At 31.9% G+C, this 21183-nt stretch overlaps 1 protein-coding gene across 2 annotated transcripts in view; it reads right to left on the reverse strand.

Annotated features, from left to right (window-relative positions):
* Positions 1-21183, reverse strand: part of LOC134535038 (uncharacterized) — a 373285-nt gene that overhangs the window by 197873 nt on the left and 154229 nt on the right. For both annotated transcript variants that reach the window (XM_063373884.1, XM_063373875.1), the window contains exons 3-4: positions 16033-16153; positions 9573-9739 (exon numbers count right to left, since the gene is read on the reverse strand). In XM_063373884.1, coding sequence (XP_063229954.1) covers positions 9573-9739; positions 16033-16153 — 288 coding nt within the window. The remainder of the gene's footprint in view (positions 1-9572; positions 9740-16032; positions 16154-21183) is intronic.

Consider the following 21183-nt stretch of genomic DNA (forward strand, 5'->3'; position numbering starts at 1 on the left):
CCGAACTCAATCGAATAAAGTTATAAATTATATTTTTCTCGGTGTTAAATGTTAGTGCGAACGCTTTCCCTTTAATATTTTATTTGTTAAATCTAGGAACTAAAACTATTTACTTTTTGGACTTTTATTAATTTTTTATAAATCGATTTAATCTTTGTTTAATACATTAATTTTATTTATATTTTCTCCTTGATTTTTACTCTATTTGTATTTGATTTTTTGAACCGGTTAATTTCTTACAGTACTAGGCATTTGTTTTTTGCACTCCATAAAAATTATTTAAGGTTCGTAACCCAAGTTTACTTTTTTTAAATAGTGTATTAGTACAGTTTATGAGTGTGTAGCGGGTATTACGTCCATTGTGTTACAGGTTACCACAGAAGTTTGTTCCCTAGAACTTAAACATCGAAAAGTTATCGCATAAAACTTTGCACTTGACAATAAATGGAACTGCCTCGTGTTATTACCTTCAGTATTTGACTGTTACAGTTTGTCATCATTCCTGAAATTTTTTGCGTGCAGTGGCTCGTCGTTTCATTACCAAACCCATCTACTGGAATAAGAATGTTATTGTTTATATTTTAGCCTATTTATTACAATAAAAATTTATTTTTTATTCACAGGATGCAGGATCACGCTTCGACCACCTGGAATCATTAATTTTATTTGATCAACAATTCCACTCTTGCGTTTTCGCTAAATTTTATGGGGAAAAAAATTTGGTTTAAAGGTAATTCAATGCCTCTGCGATTTTTTTTTCAGGTGACCAGTCATCTAGGGGGCTTTTGCTATTTCTCATTTGTTTGCAATTTGTTCTGGAGAATAGTTATCCTTGCTGGTTTAAGCTTACAATAGGTTACATTGGTAAACATTTTTTTAATTTTTTTGCAGGCATTTAAAGATAGCTTTCGAGATTGTTGTCAACGTACATCAAGAAATCCTACAAGAGGCGTTAAAAATGTTTTGCTAATGTAACGGGGCGTGCGCCCGTAACGCCTGCGCCCACGTCAGAAGAGAGATGCCGGACTGTAGGTCAGAGAAACGTCCCGCGGACTCGTGTGATGCATCGGAATCAGACCCGAAATATGTGAACACTATAGTTTTCCTTGGCTGTACGAAAACGTTCTCGATCTTCGCGACTATCGTCGAAGATCGACGCCACCAGAAGCCTGACGCCACCACGGAAAATGGGCGTAAAGCGAGAGCACGGAGTGTCCATAGACTCGCCCGTGGGTCATGGTTCGGAAATCCTCCACCAACGAGCAGCAACTCGTTGGGCGAGTTGACGTCCCGAAGCGAGTAACACACAACGTCTCCAACGAAGCACTCGTCTACACCGCGACCAGAGTGACGTGTTGCGAGTCCGCCAGGGACGAACAGCCAACTCGCTGGGCGAGTGACGAGCAGCACGATGACATGGGACCCGGGTCGGAGACTACTCGCATGGGCGAGTCGAGGTAGCCCCGGGCCACGCTACCGCACGACTCCCGAAGAGAATTAACACGACATCTGAGGGTGGCTGTTTGGAGTCCAGTAACTACGACCACCCACTCTCTGGGCGACAACCGGGCAGCAGACGATACCATTGTGAAATCGCCCCGAGCTCAGCTCCTCAGATGGAGTCGAGCGAACGACGGACGAGTCACGAGGCCCGGTGTTTGTTCCTTTTGGGGAGGAGTGGAGGGGGACAGAAAGCCCTCACACCTCTGGAGAAACTGCGAGAGATAATGCGTGTAGAGTCATCAGTAGAGACCTGTAAAATTCGCGATTTCAAATCCCTAAAGGATAGAATCGTGCAAATTACATCTGCTGATTGGTTATCGACTTGTAACACCTGTTGACTGGAACGATCGTGATTCCCTAATTCTTCTGGTAAAGATTTTTCATTGGCCCAGAGTCCTTCAGATAAACTGTGGCCCAACCACTGAAGCAAAATAATGTCAAAAGTATTTGGACTCTATCCTACCGTGAAATGAATCTGCGAATTTTTTCAGTTCTCTAGTCATCAGTAAAAGAGCCGTGGCGGTCGTAGAGCATCTTCGTTCGCCCCAAGTAATATTTGAAATAACTTGAGATTAGCTCTAAACTGAGTCCAGATAAACTTTGCGTAATAAGCATAGCTTTTGCTTCGAGGCACTTTTTCATATCATATGTATTTATGGTTAGTGGTACTCAGTAACTTCGGCGAGTGCCATCTTTTGACGTAAGCAAATTTGTAACAGTGTGCAAAACAAGGTTTAAGTGTGTTTCTTATGAATCAGGAATATTATTTGTACGACTGGTTTCTTAACAACAAAAAAAATTTGGTATGCAGCCACTTACGGAATCTCATCTAGGAGTCCCGCCTTACAAAGTGAGTATAGAAGTCGTCTTTACAACTTTATTCGTTTCCCTTGCTTTGTGAATGTTGTTAAACATAAATGGAAATAAATGATGAATGCGAAATTTGTGGCTGTGTTATCACCACGCTCCAACCCCCTTGTTACCACAAAACTCTTGCTTGTGTAAATATACTCTCAATCATCCAGAATGAATGGTGCTGATTGAGAATCCTAAATCTACTTCCTGCCAATCCACTCATACTTACCGAAATCGCTCAGCGTAATGACACGACACTTACAAGCTATCTCGCCTCTCAAATTGCTCAAGTTATTGGAGTTTCTTTCTAGTTACAATTCACGTTACAGACTTGATTGTGATCTTTCCGGCTAGTAAAACTGCTGTGCACCTAATGGTCGTTTGTCTATAAATAAAAATGTTCTAGTTTCACCTCAACTTCAAAAGAATATCAAATAATTGTTTGTTGAAAAGCTCAATTTAAGTGTTTTAAACCAAAATCACCCCAGAAACTATACTGATTTATTAGGCGAGATTTACTTATCCTGTGTAAAAGTACACTCACTTAACTAACTGCAAAACAGTATTTAATGCCAAACTAATTTCTTTTTTAACTGACGATTTGTTAATCGTATTGCATAATGTACTTCAATATTTCTTTGGTAACTTAATTTGGGCTCAAAATTCACAACAAGATGATTAGAGACGTAAAAACACAACACACACCAAGGATAGTTTTAAAGCGTTTTCATCTAGTTTTAAATTAAGTGAGGAATAATTATTTAACTAGCCAGTCTGTGTTTACAATACATATCAAAGGATTAAAAAAAACTCCATCAGTCATAGAAATCAGAGCTTTTATTTCAGTACGCGATTGTTTTCTCTGCAACATGGCTCAGGTGTGTTTTATGGATCAAGGTGGTACTGACTCAATACCAAGGTTGGTTTCACGCCGGATCTTAATTCAAGGGGTTCTGGGTTTGAGTCCCGAGTAAATTATGCGCTGTAATTTTTTTTTGTAAATGGAACAGTAATATTCATGTAAATTTACAGATAAGTGAAAAATTGTACAATTACATGAAAACACTGTGACACTACAAAATAGTGTTCGTAGTAATACTGGGTTTAGATTCTCCGCCTGTTCCCAGTACCTCCAACAAATAAAGTTTTTTGTAAACCTCTACCTTTCCAGTATTAACTGCACACATTAATAAGCACAATAAAACAAAATATAGTAACATTGTTGAATATTTTATTATTTTTTCCATGGTTTTAAAAAAGAATGTTTGAATAAAACATCAATTAAAATATAAAATTAAGTGCCAATTTACGTAAGAAATACAATGCATTATCTCCAAAAACGTATTTAATATACTATGTATGAAGAACCTTAGCCATAAATTGTACAAATTTATAATAGGTCTTGTAGTATTACAAACGTTTTCTTGGCAAATTGTTTCCAAAGGAATTTTTTTGTAAAAGTACGGAGATATATCACCTTTGTTCGTAGCAGAAATGTCAAAATTAATTAATTTGACAAATCATTAAATAGAATGGTAGTAACAAGTCATTATTATTCCTAAAACCCTAATTTTTTAGAAAAAATAATAAATGGTAAGATGCTTTACTCGAATTTAAAAGGACACAGGTTCGAATCCGGATTCTGACATCTTGATTTTGGTTTTCCAGGGTTTTCCGTATAAACTCCAGGCAAAATCTGGGATGGTTTCTTAATTTACGTCATAGCCGAACATTTCCAAAAGGCCTAAACCACGCAACTGATTAATTTGCATGCAAAAAGTGAATACACTGTAATTTGTTTTTGTAATTTTACAAGTATAATTCTTGGTAATTCATCTGCCAAAGATATCACTTGTAAAATTACAAGGCAGAGCTTTGTACTATTTGCAGTACTACAAAACTCTGCCTTGCATTTTTACAAGTGATATCGTTTGATCCTGAGTTTCCAAGAATTTTCCTTGTAAAATTTAAAAAAAAATTACAATGTAATAATGATTTTTTTTTGTAATAAAACCTACGTGTCAACGGTTCAAAAACTACCTTCAGAGATAAAAAGCTAAATATTTATCAAAGTTACCTGCACGAAGTCTTACTTCAGAATTTTAACACGGTCTTCTCAAGAATTTTTAAAATACTCCCAGATAAATCAGAAATTTCCTACAAAATTCTAAGGCATTGCTATTCAATCACGTGGGTTGGAATTTTTTCATGTCAAAATTCCGGAAAAATTTTGAATAATAAATATATTCCAATAAACAAATTCTAGAAATCAATTATACAAGACTTTAAAACAGATGTTATCCTTCTAATAATATATATATATATATATATATAGACTATTAATCATACTTCATGTGTAATAAATAATAAATGGAAAAATTTGAAAAAAAGGTGGATATGATTACCATGTTTTTAATAAAGATGATATATCTTTTACAATACTTTTCCTAATATGTATGTTTAAAGTTATGGGTACAACACCGTTAAGTAAAATTAAAGCTATGTTTAGATAACAGATTTGAATCAAAACTATTTAGCCATAATTAAAATAAACATTAATCTCCATAAAAGTCAACAATATTGATATCGCTAAGACCAAAACCCTGGTTATGTAGAGTTAAGTAATGTCTTTTTTTTTGCAATTCATTATAAAAACTTTATTGACACTCTGTTATCAAAAAATTAATAATTCAGTGCATTTTATCTTTGAAATTTAATTCTTATTAATTAATCTTAAATGATCAAAAATAGGAAATAAAAATTTATCATTTTTATTTAAAAATAGCTCTTTAACATTCTGGGAAGTAGAACATCCGTGGTGAATCTGAACTACAGACAAAAATCTCACAAAGGCGACTCAAGAAAAATGAGGTGGCGAGGTGTAGGATCCAGATAATTTGAATGCGTGCTCTTAAAAAAAGGCATTTTAAAACATATCAAGCATAGCCTACCTGAATTATACATTCTCCTCCGCCGGGGAGGTGAATACCAAGTGATTGTCAATACCGTTTCCACGTGGTAAAAATCCTAAAATCCATAAAATAGCAATTATTTCTGATAGATATTGCAAACGCGACTAAAGATTCAAAGAATATAAATATGTATAGTTTCACAGAAAGTTTAGCACTACATAGAGAAATGTTGTCGTGAGTTGCCGGACTAAAAAAACAGTTTTTTGACTGCCAATGGAATATTTTTGTCCAAATTAACTCTTGCTTTTTTCCCGCATTGTAGGGATGCAGTCATAACCAATAGATTTTTTTATTTAAAGGCTGAATTAATTTAAAACTAGCTCTGAAATGATTTCTGACTTTCTTCAATGCTTACCAATAATTTGTTTTTTGGCTATCCATTTAAAATGTTTTACATTTTCAAGTTTACCATTTTAATGTTAATCGATGAAAATTTAAGGCTACATCAGTTGGCTAGCCAAGTAAAATACTGTAATTAAATTTTTACTTTAAACATAGCGCTAAAAATCCTTCAAAGTTCGATTGGTTTTAAGGATACTTGCATATTTGTTAACGCAGCCTTTCGTGAAAGGAGCCGCTAACTTCCTTTCATGCCTCGAAAAAGTTCAGCCCGTGAAGTAATTTCAATTTAATTGAATATACCTTATCATTGGTATGCCTCAAAGAAACTTACACTGTGATTTTTTTTTGTAAATGTAACTGAAATAATCATGCATATGTACATTTACATGAAATAAACTTTACTGCCACAAAAACAGTTCACAGTTATGCTAGGTTCGGATTCTTGCCCAAACAATTATGTTCTGTGTTGCCCCAGTATAATATTCGATTACATTTTACACGTTGTAAAAAAAATTATCTCATTTTCAAAAAACTGTAACATAAGTATGCTCCTCGGTTTGTGTGTTTGTTTGTTCAAACATAATGTCAAAACTATTAGACCAATTTTGGTGAAACATTCGTTTTAAAAGCTTATAATACATAAAAACTTATACATACCTTATCTCACTACAATGGCGAGAGCCTGAATTAGAACCAAATTTTTTTTCACAACCAGGTGCAACCGTTATAAAATGAGCTAAATTTTTAAGTACATTCATATTATATATGGGTCGTAATACCTGTTATTTACATTTTAAATTAAAATGAAAGTGTTTCCAAAATCTTAAAACAATGTACGTAATTGTAAAAAGGTTTAATTATTTTACTATTTTAAAATACTTGTAACAAAAATAAATAAAATTGTAAGTTTAAATAATGGCATGATCATGATTCAAATAAACAAGGGGCATGTTTAAAAATTTTTAATTGGCTACCACATTAAATGAAATGGTGTGATTTCATGAAAATAAAATATCTATCTGAACAAATGTAAATGGGAAATTATATCAGTTAACTAATCTATACTAAAAATTAAAAACGCTTACGAATAATCACTTTATAAAATATTCTTAATCGTCTTTTTTATGAATCAAATCTTTTACACCCCAGACAATTTATTGTGTATATTTAATTAAGGTAAAAATATTTGGAACTAAACACATGCGTTTCTTTCAATATTTAAATATCAGCAATAGCCTGAAACTGCGCGAGAAAAACCACGGGTTATTATCTATTCCTTGTATACAACATCAATCAAAATTTAAATATTTGACCCCATATTCGTGAGCGCAAATTTATTTGCAAAAAAAAAATTATTTCAAATGTGCAAAAATAACTTTAGCCATGTGCTGTGTAAACATAAAATATTTTTCGTGAAGTATCTGCAATGGGTTTCCATAGAAATATTCTGTAAAAAGACAGAAAATTTAATTCTGTGCGTGACTAGTATTTGCTGACTATATTCAACTGTCGCCAGACCTCGAGATGTCCTGCGCTTACTTGTCATGTGACTTCGTAGCTGGAGGAGCTTCGTGGCAGCTTCGTGTGAAGGGTCGGTCTGGCCGGCCGGAAGCTGAGACCATTAATACCGAGTCGTGAAAAGGCGCGTCTTCAAGGCGGCCTGGCTGACGCTGTCTTCGGCGATCTTTCTGAGGCCGCGATAAAGAAAAAAAAGTTGGTTTTCCTCCCAGACGTCAGGATGTTTACAGACGGCCAGTGATATTGAGGGGAAAAAAAGCCTTTAGAGCAATACTACTTTTTTTCAGTATAGGTATATGATCATTGATTCCTAATGCATAATTCATTAGTTTTTTTAAAAGCCATCTATTGGCAACTAAGTTTACTTGAAAATAACTTCTACAACTCTTTAATCCAAAATTGTTTTTAATTCTACCAAATTTTTAACTTCCTTGAAAATTTTAGACTCATGTAACAGTTAAATGCTATACATATACATATATGTATATATATTTAAATACATATATATGTATATATATATATGTACATATATATGTATATAGATACATATAAAGTATTGATAAGGAAAAATATAGGTATCTGAATTAAAAAATTATCCTAAAATATTTTTTAAAGATGTGAAAAAATGTATTGTTTGACAATATTCAAGATTTTTCCAATGTTCTGGCTACGATAGTTAGTACGCACAAAACTTTCACCTTCAATAGTTTGCAAGTTGGCAAACCTTAATTGAATCCTCGGGGCGTGAATCATTATTGCACAACCACGGTTATATACACACTGTGAAATTTGAGCTTATTTGAAGTATTTAATTAGTTTCAAAAAGTTATACTAAAAAAATTACCACTTTAATTTGTATGTATGTTGGCGATATCTGATAGGCAACAGTCTGGTTGCTGAAGATACAAATAATAGTAGTGGTTTTTGTGGCCAGATGCCCTAATTCTTATCTTTCTGGATTGAGGCCTCGCCGTATAAATTTTGTGTAAAAATTGTAATAAATTAAAAGATGAAATAATCATTGCCAAAACCACGAATAAATCTTACCAAAGGAAACCACAACAACCAAATATTTATGTATAAATATTATAAATAAAAAGAAAATATACTATAATATACAGGTAAATAAAAATAGTTAAAATGACAATTCAAATGTATTCTAAATTCAATGAAGTAATAAAAACATGATCAGAACTAAAAGAAAATACAATTAATCCATACAATTATAAATCCCTATGGGAATAATAATATATACTAGCACTATTTTAAATAATTTATAAAAAAATGTGGTCTTGTAAACAATAAAATATAAAAAAATAATTGGCATGCCTCGATGCTGTTTTTTTCAAGAGCTAATGACAAATGAAGACCAGGTGTTCTGGCACAGTATACTCACTGTCTAGTATTATCGAACATCTCAAACCTATACAGAGACTGAAATCTATATCACAGGCTTTCGACTTAAGCACATTCACCTTCTCCAGTCATGGCTACCCACAAGAGACAAATTTCAGCCTGCCCATGAATAGCCCTCTATAAGTTGCCAGAACACCTGGCCTTGCGGTATTAAGATTCATTAAAGATGGCCGCAAGAAGCCCTGCCAAAACTTCGGGCACACGGACAAGGCCTCAACCCACGAGGCAAGATGTAGTTGCGAATTTAGGGTGTCCATAAAAAAAATGTTCCAGCATTAAAGTTATATTATAAAAGTTTAATTTAGACTATTTACAACATATCATACATCAAATGGAAGGTAAATATACCTATTTTAAAAAAAATTTCAATTCGTGTACCTTTAACTATACGGCAAACATCCAACTTAAAGGTAAATTCCTCCCACACTTTGGTTAACACGTCCGGAGTAATGGAATATTCCGTATCTCAACTCTGGCAAATCATTAGGTAGCGGCGGAAACTAGACACAATTTTTTTATAAATTCCCAAAGAAAAAAAAACACATGGCGTTATGACAGATAAACGGACCAAACCCACAATCAGGGACTCTCGTACAAAAAGATTCCAATGGGAAGTGGCTCCATCCCGTTTCGAAATAAAGTTTACAGGTTCAAACTCTACTTATTAGTGAAGGAGTCATTCTTTCGCGCTGCAAGCGAGAAAACAACAAAGCAGTATGCGCGCATGCGCTTATATAAAAACGGTTTTGAGTTAACTTTTTAATTGTGACTTTTAACGATCACTCTACAACGCTTACAGCAAAATACTATTACATTTTATAACTGGGACATTCTTTTATGGACATGGTGTACTTGAGCTATAAGCTAAACTTCATTTTGTGGTTGTACTCACCGCGGCATCCAGCATGCCCTACGCTTGAGCGGTTTTGTGTCCGACCTGAAGCCGTGGTTTCGCGGCGCACTCACCAGGGTGGTACAGCAGGCCAGTCTTCTTGGTGTAGTTGGCTTCTGGTATCTGCAGCTCGCAGTCGAACTGCGTGGGCGACGGCAGGAGGTCGTCGTCCAGCAGAACCGACGTCGCGACGTCGAACGCCCCGTCTCGCATCACTTTGAACACCTCCTGCTCCATTTCCCTGGACACCGCAGAAACATTCACTAACAGCCAGGATATACGTATTCACGGCATCAACAAACCTAACCTTCAATATATCTAAATTGTTTTTTTTTTTGACGTGATAACGTCTTGTAAATCGTTTGAACGCCGGCTGCACGCACGAAAGAAGCATGACTCATTGTCACGTTCCGCCTGAGCCGAGCGTGCAAGAACCGGCCAACCACCGTGCGAGAAAATCTTCTTTAATATCAAAAAGGTTAAGGCGCGCTTTTTAACAAATTGTTCGTGATTATATTTAAAAAAATTATTTAAATTGAATTTGCAAAAAAACTGTAAATAATAGGTACTTGAAATTTAAAAAGTATGCAATTTTTCATCAATGTTTTCTTATGACGTAATCACGTAAAATTATCGGCCGTAAACCGACTTTACAGACAACCCCCTTTTTTAAATTTATTTATTATAATATTCGCTTATATATTTTAATAGAAGTTATTAATATACAATATAACAAGTTCTTAATTTTATTCTTATTCAATATATGATGCAAAACATAGTTTACTTTTCTAATTAAGGAAAAGATCAAAAGTATTAAAAGTATTTTTTTTCCTTGTCACATCTACTTTGATCACAGTCACCTATTAAATTATAATTTAGCTCTAAAAATGATGTGTTTTGATGACTTTTCGGTAGGAATCGTTATTTAATACAGTCAATTAGTTTGTTTTGATGACTTTTTGGAATGAATCGTTATTAAATAAAGTCAGTTAGTTTATCCACACTTAGTTGGTTGATGATAGGTATTTATGTCTCAAATGGTTCTCCACAAAGGATTTAGGCAACAGATTATACAAGATTATAGTGGACTTTGAACCAATTGAGTAACTGATGATAAAATATTGTAGCATCTCTCCATGTTATTGGGTTATTTTTCGTACGCTCGCCTGTGTTAATAGTTTATTGCATTGTGGTATTGGTTTATATATAGGTATGTCAAATATACATATTTATATGAATATATTTTATTATATATCAATTATGTAATATATAATTAGATATTTATAATTAATTATATATTATTTATATAAATATATAATTATATATATTTTACATATATTTTTGATATTTGTATATAATTATATATACAACAATATGTTTTATTAATTAATTATTTGTACCGGCCACGTGTTGCGGTAGCTCAGTCTGGTTAAATGGAAAAGAAAGATTGAGAGAGCATACAATTTTTTTTTGTAATTTGTTTGAAGTAGGTACACATATACAAATATATATCTATAATATAAAATATCACTCTATATATATCCTCTATAATTATCACTATATTTCCCTATATATAATTTTTTATCTCTCTGTCTTTATATATATATATATATATCCATATCCATATCTCCTCACATCAATATTTTCTTCTATATCACTCTATGTTTCTATCTGTATTTCAAACCATATCCCTATTTTTATTATTCTACATCTCTCTATAAGTACATTCCTCGCTCTATATCTCTCTATATCTCTATATATCTTTATATCTTCCTCTCTCGATCCCTCTCTATACTTCTCTTTATATTTCTATCTCTTTATATCTATATCTTCCTATCTATAACTTATCTTTTCAAAACAAAAGACAAACACAAACAATTCATATTGAACATACAATATACCTATATTTTTACAAATCTATTTTTTCTCAATCGTTTTACCTGTCACGTGTGTGACATGGTTGTATAAAAAATGCGTGTTTTCGAATACAAAATTTTGTCAAAATTTCAAAGCAATCAGTCAAGAACTTTCTGAGATTTAGATTTTGAAGGAAGGAACATTTTAGTTTTTGTTTGTTTAGATATACAGCTGTACCCGGCCACGTATACCTAAGGCTCGGTCTGGTTAAATGTAAAATAAATAAAAAAGAAAACTCAGGTTTCTTATTTGTTTAATTACACAATTTGTTTAAGTAAAAATTATTTGGGCGCGATCAAAGAAAAATTTCAATTATAATTTCAAGTCCGAATTTTAATGCTACTTTTTGTAAAACATAGTTTTCAAACGTTTTCGACGCTAAAGAGATATAAAGAGAGCACTTACAAATCGAGGTTTAAATTTCCAAAGAAGGTTCATTTCTATCCCGTGTACTGAGTTGCACGCAATCTTCTTTTTTATTAATTGAAGTGATTTTTTTTTTGCGTGATGGGAGTAAAATTTAAATGCCGAATTTTAATGCAACGTTTCCATGAAAGATTGTTTTTTTTCCTAGACTAACATAGTCATGAGTGTGAGGGAGAGGTCTGTCTAGGGAAGACTCTAAGCGTGTCTCAGGCCGAAGCCTATACGCTCTAATCATGCAGGTAATCCCCTTACTGACTATTATAGACTAAAACTAGATAAGTTGGGCCCAGGTAAAGCCTGCATAGACACAAGGAAAACCCTGGGCACTAACATGCGGGATGCAATAATTTCATGCATTAATTACAAGTAGGTTGGTTACAGGAAACAGAAGGATGGTTCTGGAAGAAGAGTTGGACAGAGTAGAAAGACTACTAAGCAAAAGGGTGGGAGCTTGGACATGTTGTCCGCATTGGGTTTGGTGGCACTGGTTGTTTCGGGGGCGACATTGACGTTTCCCACCAGGCTGCCAGCCAGCCTAAACTAAATTAAGAAGGGAAAATTGGGTGTACGCTATTGAATTAAAAATGTAATTAAACATTAAATTAATTATTAAAATAAACATTAAATATTTTTAGCTTGGTAACTTTTATTAATTTCGTGCTTTGTCGCGAGCTGGTGCATCGAGCCTGCACGTGAAACCATTTCTGACGCTAAAAGTTTGCGGACGGTTCAGAGTTAAAAGTGCTCTTTTTTATTATTATTTAATTTTTATCATATAAAAACACGCGCGTATATGACTGCAATGTTGAGTAAAATTTCAAACAAATCTGTGAAAAATTTTGGAGGTAAGTTATTTTGTACAAACGAATATTTACATTTTTAGTTATATAGATAGTTAAATATTCTATTTGTTGGTAACTACAAAAATATTTCACTTTTTTAGAGTATTTGTTACACCACAGCTTGTGCAATGGCACAAAACTAGATTTTTTATATTAAATTTGATAGCGTAAATTAAAACAAATATACTGTTTTAATACGAAACATATGTTTTTTGAATCTGTTGGACTGGTTTCACAAAATTGGAAAGATTTCTAAAATATATATAATATTTAATACATCTATTTTGTTATAGGGCATATAAATTTGTCTTATTAAAATTTTTTAAAATACTTTCCTACCTTTGGATCCAAAAATAAAATAATTTATAGAAATTTTTCAGGTGTGCCATGTTATTTTGATATTTTAAGTATAAAAAAGAGTCAATTACTATATTAATAAATTTGTTTATTGATCATTTTCACACAAAATTGTATTATGAATGCTATACGTCCTTTATTATTGGTATTGATTTTTATAAATGTGTGATTAGTGAAAAAAAAGTTTTGATTTAAAATATTTTATTTTATAAAAGATTTTAACCAAATAATAGTAATCTGAGTTTTAAAATTAAAATACTTTTACGAAGTTAAGCAATCACCTTTTTTAGACACTAGGTAACAAATTATGATCCTACGTTACAAACATTGTTTTTCCTTGTACGTATTCTGCCATTGCATACCATATATATATATATATATATATATATATATATATTTATTTATATACACACACACATTAATATTAAAAAGGATTTGGTTTTATCACTTTTTTTTGTATCTTGAACACACAGCTCTTACTGCCTGATGATATGAGAATACTGTGCGCTGCACATGTGTGCTCGACATGTTGCATACATTAAAGGAGTTGATAACTTATTGTTTGATAAAACTAGTATTGCACAGCGCTTCGTTCAAACACTACAAAAAAGTTTAGTGCATGTTCAGACACCGTAAAAATGCTTATCGCATACTTTCCGTTCTGCTTGAAACATTATCAGAATTAAAAAAGGGCCAAGAAAACGAATAATGGGGTTGTGGCTTCTATTAGCAAAATAAGTATATATTTCAATTGTATAGTACCTCTGTGACGAAACAAAACAAAATAAGCATTTACGAGTTGATTTTTCACGTTTTGGTTTTGTAGTTAAAATTTAAATGTGTTTCTTACAATTTCCTTGCATTGGTAATCGTCGCGAAGAATTCCGGGTAAATATACATTTATATATTAATTGATTAAAGTTAAAAGATATTTTATTGTCTCAGCAGCACAGTAAACATGCCACTAAGAGCAAAATATGTATGAATTTTAAATTTTTAACAAAGTTGCGTTATGACGAAGTTGTTAAATTTATTCTAATACAACTTATGTTGCAAAATATAGTATACATCTAAATAAGGTAATGATAAAAATATATCGATATTTTTCCTTGCCACACCTACTTTGACTACAGTCACATTTGGTGAGAGTTAAGTCCTATAAATAAGGCATTTGAATAGCTTTTTGTAATGAATCGTTATAAAATTAAATCAATTGGCTTATTCTTACAAAGTTGGTTAATTATATGCATTTAGGTCTCGCACGGTTCTACACAAAGGTTTAAGTCAACGGGACCTACAAAATTGGGCTCCAAAACAATTGGATAATTAACTGAGTGCACACCCACGATATATGACCATCGTCTCACTAGCGGTCACGGTCAGTGAAGTCTCCGTCTTGATAGTGGATGAATATTCAATTAAAATTAATACACTTTACACAGAATAGTTTCTGGCTATGTTCACTATTTTAGAAATTATATTTCACTAGTTATTATTATTTATTAAAATATTATTAATTTTAATTATTACTATTTTAGTTACTATTTATATTTAAATAACTATTTTACTTATTTTACAAGTCATTACTAGTTATTAAAATTATATTTCACTACATTTCTTTAGTTTTCGAGATGAGAAATTAACTACTTTTGACTTATAAACACCAAACCCATAACATTTTAAATGTTTTTATTTTAGTTTAAATACCCTAGCAAACTAAATAAATGCTACAAATTAAATGGATTAACTTTAATTAGAGTTGCTGACGTTTGGATAAGACCGAAGTTTTTATTTCTTCAACTGCCAGAGCTAATTTTCTATTTCTCCGTAATTTTATGCCAAGAGAGTGAGACGTGATAAATAATAAATTGATGCAATTAAGCTCACGACGTCGTTAAAACTCACGTCTGAAACTTTCAAAAGAACCAAGAAGATGATAATAAATTACATCATTACTAAGTTTAATATAGTTTTATGTTAAAAAATCATTCAATATGGAGTCCCAAAACCCTTTAATATTATTCATAAAAATATCATTAACATATTTTGTGATAAATTGTTACCAATTTTTCAACAGTAAAAAAATGCAATTTTATAAATAGCATTTATAAACCTCTAGAGCTCATTAAATTTTCATAGTTTGCAGAGTATCAAAAGTGTGTGAAGTATAGGGAACAAAAAGACATTTTTCAAACCCATGCAAATAGATTAAAATAGTTTACAAATAGCACAAAAATTTTTAAACTATTAATTTTCATCTGCGAAATTTTATTTTGAGATACTCTCATGTTCAAAAAAAACTCAACTGAAATTAAATCATTCTTAAAGACTGGTATTTTAATCATCGGAAAAATATGTAATACTAGTTTAGCTACACATCAACATAGTGGTATAAATAATTTAGAGAGAATTTTAGTTCATTATTTTTTTCGAAAATAAATAACATCTAATTTATGTAGTTAAATTGGATTGTATTTAATTTCAATCTCTCTATCTCTTTGTCTCATGTTTTTGACATGTGTTTCCTTGTAACTTGATAACTCTTTGCTTTATTTAGAAGAAACCACTTTTAATAATATCATTTTTGCATAGCGTACTCTAATACCTAAGTTCGAGAACGCGTTATTATTGACACTAAGTTGAACGAAAAACAAACATTAATTTTAAAGTTTTTTGTTATTACCAAAATAATCTATCTTACATATTAAAAAAAATATATATCACGTTTTGATTGAATCGTTTGTATTAGAAACATAAGCAACGAAACAGCGTTGATGAATTGTTAACTAAAATCACTAAAAACCATATAATTCTTTATTTTTAATTCCTGAATACGGTTTACTTTATTTCTTTTTTTATGAATCTGTGTGTGTTTTTGAATGTTTCTGTCTGAAATGATTTTAAATTCACGCCAACAAGAATGAATCGTCAAATTAAAGACAAAAAAATTATCAATTGTTATTTCATGCAAAATATGAAGATATATCCTTACCCAATATCAGAAGTGATTGTCAACTGTGGCTGTGGGAACACCCCCTCGGCAATACAGGTGATATTCACTGCACTGTTATCATTCTCCTTGATGGACATGATTTCGAAGGTCTTTTCTGGTTCTGAAACACAAGTTCATCCAGGTTACTGAAAAATACTTTCTTTTAATTCTGCTTGAGATAGCTCAGAGATCTATAATAAAACTTAGACTTCCCTTAAAAAATAGAACAGCTAAAATCCCTTAAACCTATATACAATATATTTTTATTTATTTTTGATTTTAACACGTAAGTATGGTAAAAAAACTTATTTTTTAACACAAATACAAATTAAAACATGCTTTAGTATTTTACAAAAAAAAAGAACGTTATTTTATACTTCCATGAATTATCCTAAAAGATTAATTATAATAAAAAAATTGTATATAATTATTAATAAAAATCTCATTACATACATAATAATATCTCAGATATACTATCTGCATTCTTATCGTCTGAATTATCGAACCAATTCTTAATACAATTAATCAGTTGCACAGTTCTTCGAATAATATTGAAATACTTAAAACCAATTAGGAATTTTTTAGACACCTGCATATAAATTTACGGAATTTTTAAGTGATGCATGTGCTAAAAATTGATTTTACACGAGCTTTTCATTTGATTGTTTGAATAACTAGTAAACTTAATTAATCTACTTAACAACAGAAGTTGTTAATTTACATGTTACCTCTTAACAAAAATATATTTATTAGCCTTTTTCCGAACAAAACTTGTATGTCTTTGAAGAAAACATTAAAGAACTAGATGAAATAAAAATCACTTGTAATGGCCAAATGTCATCTATAATTTGGCTTAAACTCTCGTACCCAAAGTGTAAGCTACGAGATAGATACTTTTAAATTCAGACGTCATATCTACATGTCTGAATCCTGGATCCCTATACGTCCTCACAAATAAAATAAAAAAAATTCTCGAAAAATCTTCTTTAATCAAAGAAAAATAAAAAAAAACTTTCTTTTCGTTCCAACAAAAATTACATCTTACAACTACTAACATAATGGAATTAAATTTTAAGTAATGTGACCCTATCATCTCTAAGTAAAATAAAAATTATTGTTAAATAAATTGTCTACAGCCTATTATATAATACAGCAAAAAATACTACTTCAATTTTTTAAGGTACCAACAATAAAGTGGTTAACTATCTTAGAAATAGTATTACGTCACACGTAGTCATGAGAATACTGTGCCCGGCAGTTATCTTGGCGTCTCTCAGCGCGGGAGTGCGGGGACAGCGGGACCGGAGAAAGAAGAGGGGGTAAGCAGGCGACACGTAGCCGAGAGCCGTGTAGTGGCTGTTAGGTAAATATCGCCCTTCAGTGTATACCTGAAAATGGAAGGCGAAATTGGCAGCTCGCAGAGGCGCGGTAAAGTGATACATAGCGGAGAGCGGGATACAATAAAAACCGTGATGCAGTGTTGTGATGAAGAAGCGAAAAATAAATGTCTCACAAGTACCAACGTTATGTGATACGTAATTTTGCGTTGTGTCTCATATCATTTCACTTCACTCTCTTATCTTCAGATATTTGTGATATTTATGAAGTTTTGTGGTTTTTTGTTTGTCGGTAATGCACTCTGGGTGATTTTGGGTACATTTCCCAGAATTTATTATATTATGTAATTATTATTACTAACACATTTATTCTATGGTATAAGTTGCTATTACTCCAAAAAAGCGCCAAAGTGGCTTAAATGGAAAGTTTAACATTGTAAGTTTTACCTAATATGTTCTTCATTGTTTGTACACTATGAATGCCGACAATCGAATAGTAATAATAGAAATTAATTTTAACTTAATTTTGTTTTTTGTTACCTAATACAATCAATTATCATGGAAAGAGAACTTTACATTTACATTAAACAAATCATATAATATATATATGATTTTTTGAAGGGTATAATATGCATTCTAAAGTAGAAATACAATGCAAATTATATTTTTACATTTATAATAAATAATCGATTAAAGGTGCATTAAAATATAAAGCCACATAAACACAAGCATTTTTTAAATGCCATTAATGTTTGTAGTCAGGTATTACCTAAACGACTGACATGAAGTTAAAGCAGCAAATATAACATAACAAGCTCCATTTTTACTGAAATGTAAATCCAGCGCTAAATGGCACGTTTTAGGTACGGAAACCAGAGAACGATAAGGGCTAGAATGACTCCTGCGTCATCAACAGTGAGATAGCTTTCGCGCGGAGAGCTACAACTGCGTAATGTTTTGGTCGTTTGCTTTTTCTTGTGAGACGTTTTTTAAAATAACTTTGAGAACACAATGAATTGAGAAGCATAGTTTTAAATTTATTTTAGATACTAAGTGACCAAGTTTTCCAAAAAAAATCGTGTCTGGTTTTCGATAGTTACTGAGTTAACAACGTTTCAATTAATTTTTGTTAGCATAATAAATAGCAGGCACCGTAAGTATATTTGATGGGACAAAGTAAAACGTTGCAGATTTAGATAATAGTTTGTTACTTTTCCTGACAGATGAGTACAAATATTCGAGCACAACCACGGCAATTTACACAATGTTACACTTATGTAGTACAAGTACAATTCATAGGATTTCTCACTTTTGGTTTGGTAGCCTAAAGGTCTTACCGCCCTGGGGCCCCCAGGGGCGTGGATACAGACTTACGTAGTGTAGGAAGTCACGCGCCGAATGTTTTCTGTTCTGCTAGTACAAACCTGGCCGCTGACCTTGACAATAGGGTATCGCTTTCTCTTCGCCTTCCCCTTACCATTGACAGTACTAGGGAGCTCAGACGCCAAGTTATCTGCCGGGCACAGTAAAAGTTTCTGTAGAAAGTTACTGAACAATTTTTTAAACTTAATATTTGCCATAATCTAACAAATTAAAAAAAATCGCAATTGCTAGCACAATGTTAAAGTTTGTATCGCGTATGGCCAAATCTTAGGTCTTTTACTGGATGCATGGTGAAGAAAGACTTTTGGGGGATGATGAGATAACCAAATAGGATGATAAGAGGTTTAATTCGTTTCCTTCTCCTACCTATAATAACTAATGATGTTTTACTACAATTTATTTTCCCTTTATGCAAACTTTAAAATTCTTTGTAATCGCAAAATACATTGTCCAATTTTTTTTCATTCCAGCATCACACTGATAAATATTACTAATAAAATGCACCAACTACTTTCGTTCACAATGAAGGTAAAATTACTAATTCGTTTTCAACTTGGCTATAAAAAATATGGACTTAAATCGAATTAAGATGCAAATGTAAAATCATCGAATTATTGTAAAGTAACGTCTACGTCAGTTAAAATAATTATAGCACTATTATTTGTGTTGGTGTAATATAATTTATATTACATAATATAAACTTTTTAAATCCATTAAGTTCATGATCATATATTATGATTTTACTTTAGAATTATATTTCAAAACTATGAACATCTTTCTAGTCATTAAACATACCGATATTTCTTAAAACCTATAAAAATATTTGGTACAGATTTTATTCAGCATTTCACAATTATGTTCCTTATACGTGTAATTTATTTTATTCTAAACGTCCCTGATGATTTAAGTGGTTCAATGGTTGCATTATTTTACAACAAAATTCAAACCGATTTCATATTTACTTATATTTCTGCTTTCCGAACAATCGTGTATCTAAACATTACAAACTTTGATTTTGCAAAAAATTTCTTAAAAAATTACTAACTTTTATTAAACTTTTGTGATGACTTAGTGCGTGTGATTAATTGAAGTTGGTTTTTCGCAAGCATTTTTAATGACTTTAGCTGTATGAGTGCTTATAAATTATCTTTGGCATAAATTATAGTTGACGAAAAAATTATACTACCAGAGATATTTAAATGTACTTTATTTAGAGTCAAATTATGTCCGTAACAGTGTTAGGTCAAATTATCTATCACACAAAACGTTATAATATATTGCATTGAGTTGGCGTCCAAAGAGAGAATGGGAACAACATAATGCTGATACTACAATCTTCTTTAAACGATGTCACCTACCCGGTAATAAAGTTATCGCTGCGAAACACACAGCGGAAACAAGCAACATTTGCATACACTGGCTCTCGCTCTCTTTGCAAACATAAGGCCGAGAGAACAGTCAAAATTAACATAAATAACAGGGAATCTCACTGACGTGTACTTCAAAAGAAAAATGTGAAAAAGTATTTTATTTCTTGCCAGAGATGTGTAAGATCTAACTAACCTTGTTTAAGAACAAATTTGTGTTTGTTGCAAATACGCTTATAGAACGAAACTCAGACACGAAGTTTAACGTAGATTCTTCAAAATAATGCCGAAGGGTGATAAATATAAAAATTTTTTATTTTAAACTACGTTCTTGACGCGAATCACACGTAGTTTCCACACCCGCCACTGGAATTAGCTGTCGGAGCAGCTACTCCAACTATCGAATCATTCGATTTGCAGAGAGAAAGGTTAAAATATACAATGAAACGGCTCGGATAAAAGCGTAGAAGATTTGAAAAAAAAATAGTAAACACCGGCTTTGGACCTGATTTTCAACCAATAATTTTATTTAAATACTGCCTATCTTGATAATATTCACTAAAAAATAAATACTAGAAATTTTCCTTTAGCTTTGTGAACATTTTTAACACCAACCGCCACAGATGGCAGCAGAGTGGTAACACATTTCCGTTCATTCGACTTCCATTTCATTCACGAAATAACTTTTACCAAATACCACATAGCTAGACCAAAGATGATTAAACATAAAAAAGGCTTCCTGTTGTATTTATATATAAAAGTTTAATCCGGTTAAGATTTGTAGACACTTAATTTTCAAATAAAAAATACAATTGTATTCTACATCTATGCAAACAAAGACGGTTAGCACACAAAATGTACCTGACTCTGTTTCATTCAAATACCATAAACGTTTGAAGCATAAAAAATTTGACGAATTATTTGTTGAAAAACCATGTTAAATGTTATTTTTATATTTTTGATGACATGTAAACAATTTAAGGCATGTATACTATGTAACTGTTACAAAACATATATTTTTTATCGTATTAAACGGCAAGTCTGCTTATTAAAGGATTTGGTTT

The sequence above is a fragment of the Bacillus rossius genome, chromosome 1 (assembly GCF_032445375.1).
Source record: "Bacillus rossius redtenbacheri isolate Brsri chromosome 1, Brsri_v3, whole genome shotgun sequence".
In the NCBI taxonomy this organism is placed as follows: Eukaryota; Metazoa; Arthropoda; class Insecta; order Phasmatodea; family Bacillidae; genus Bacillus; species Bacillus rossius.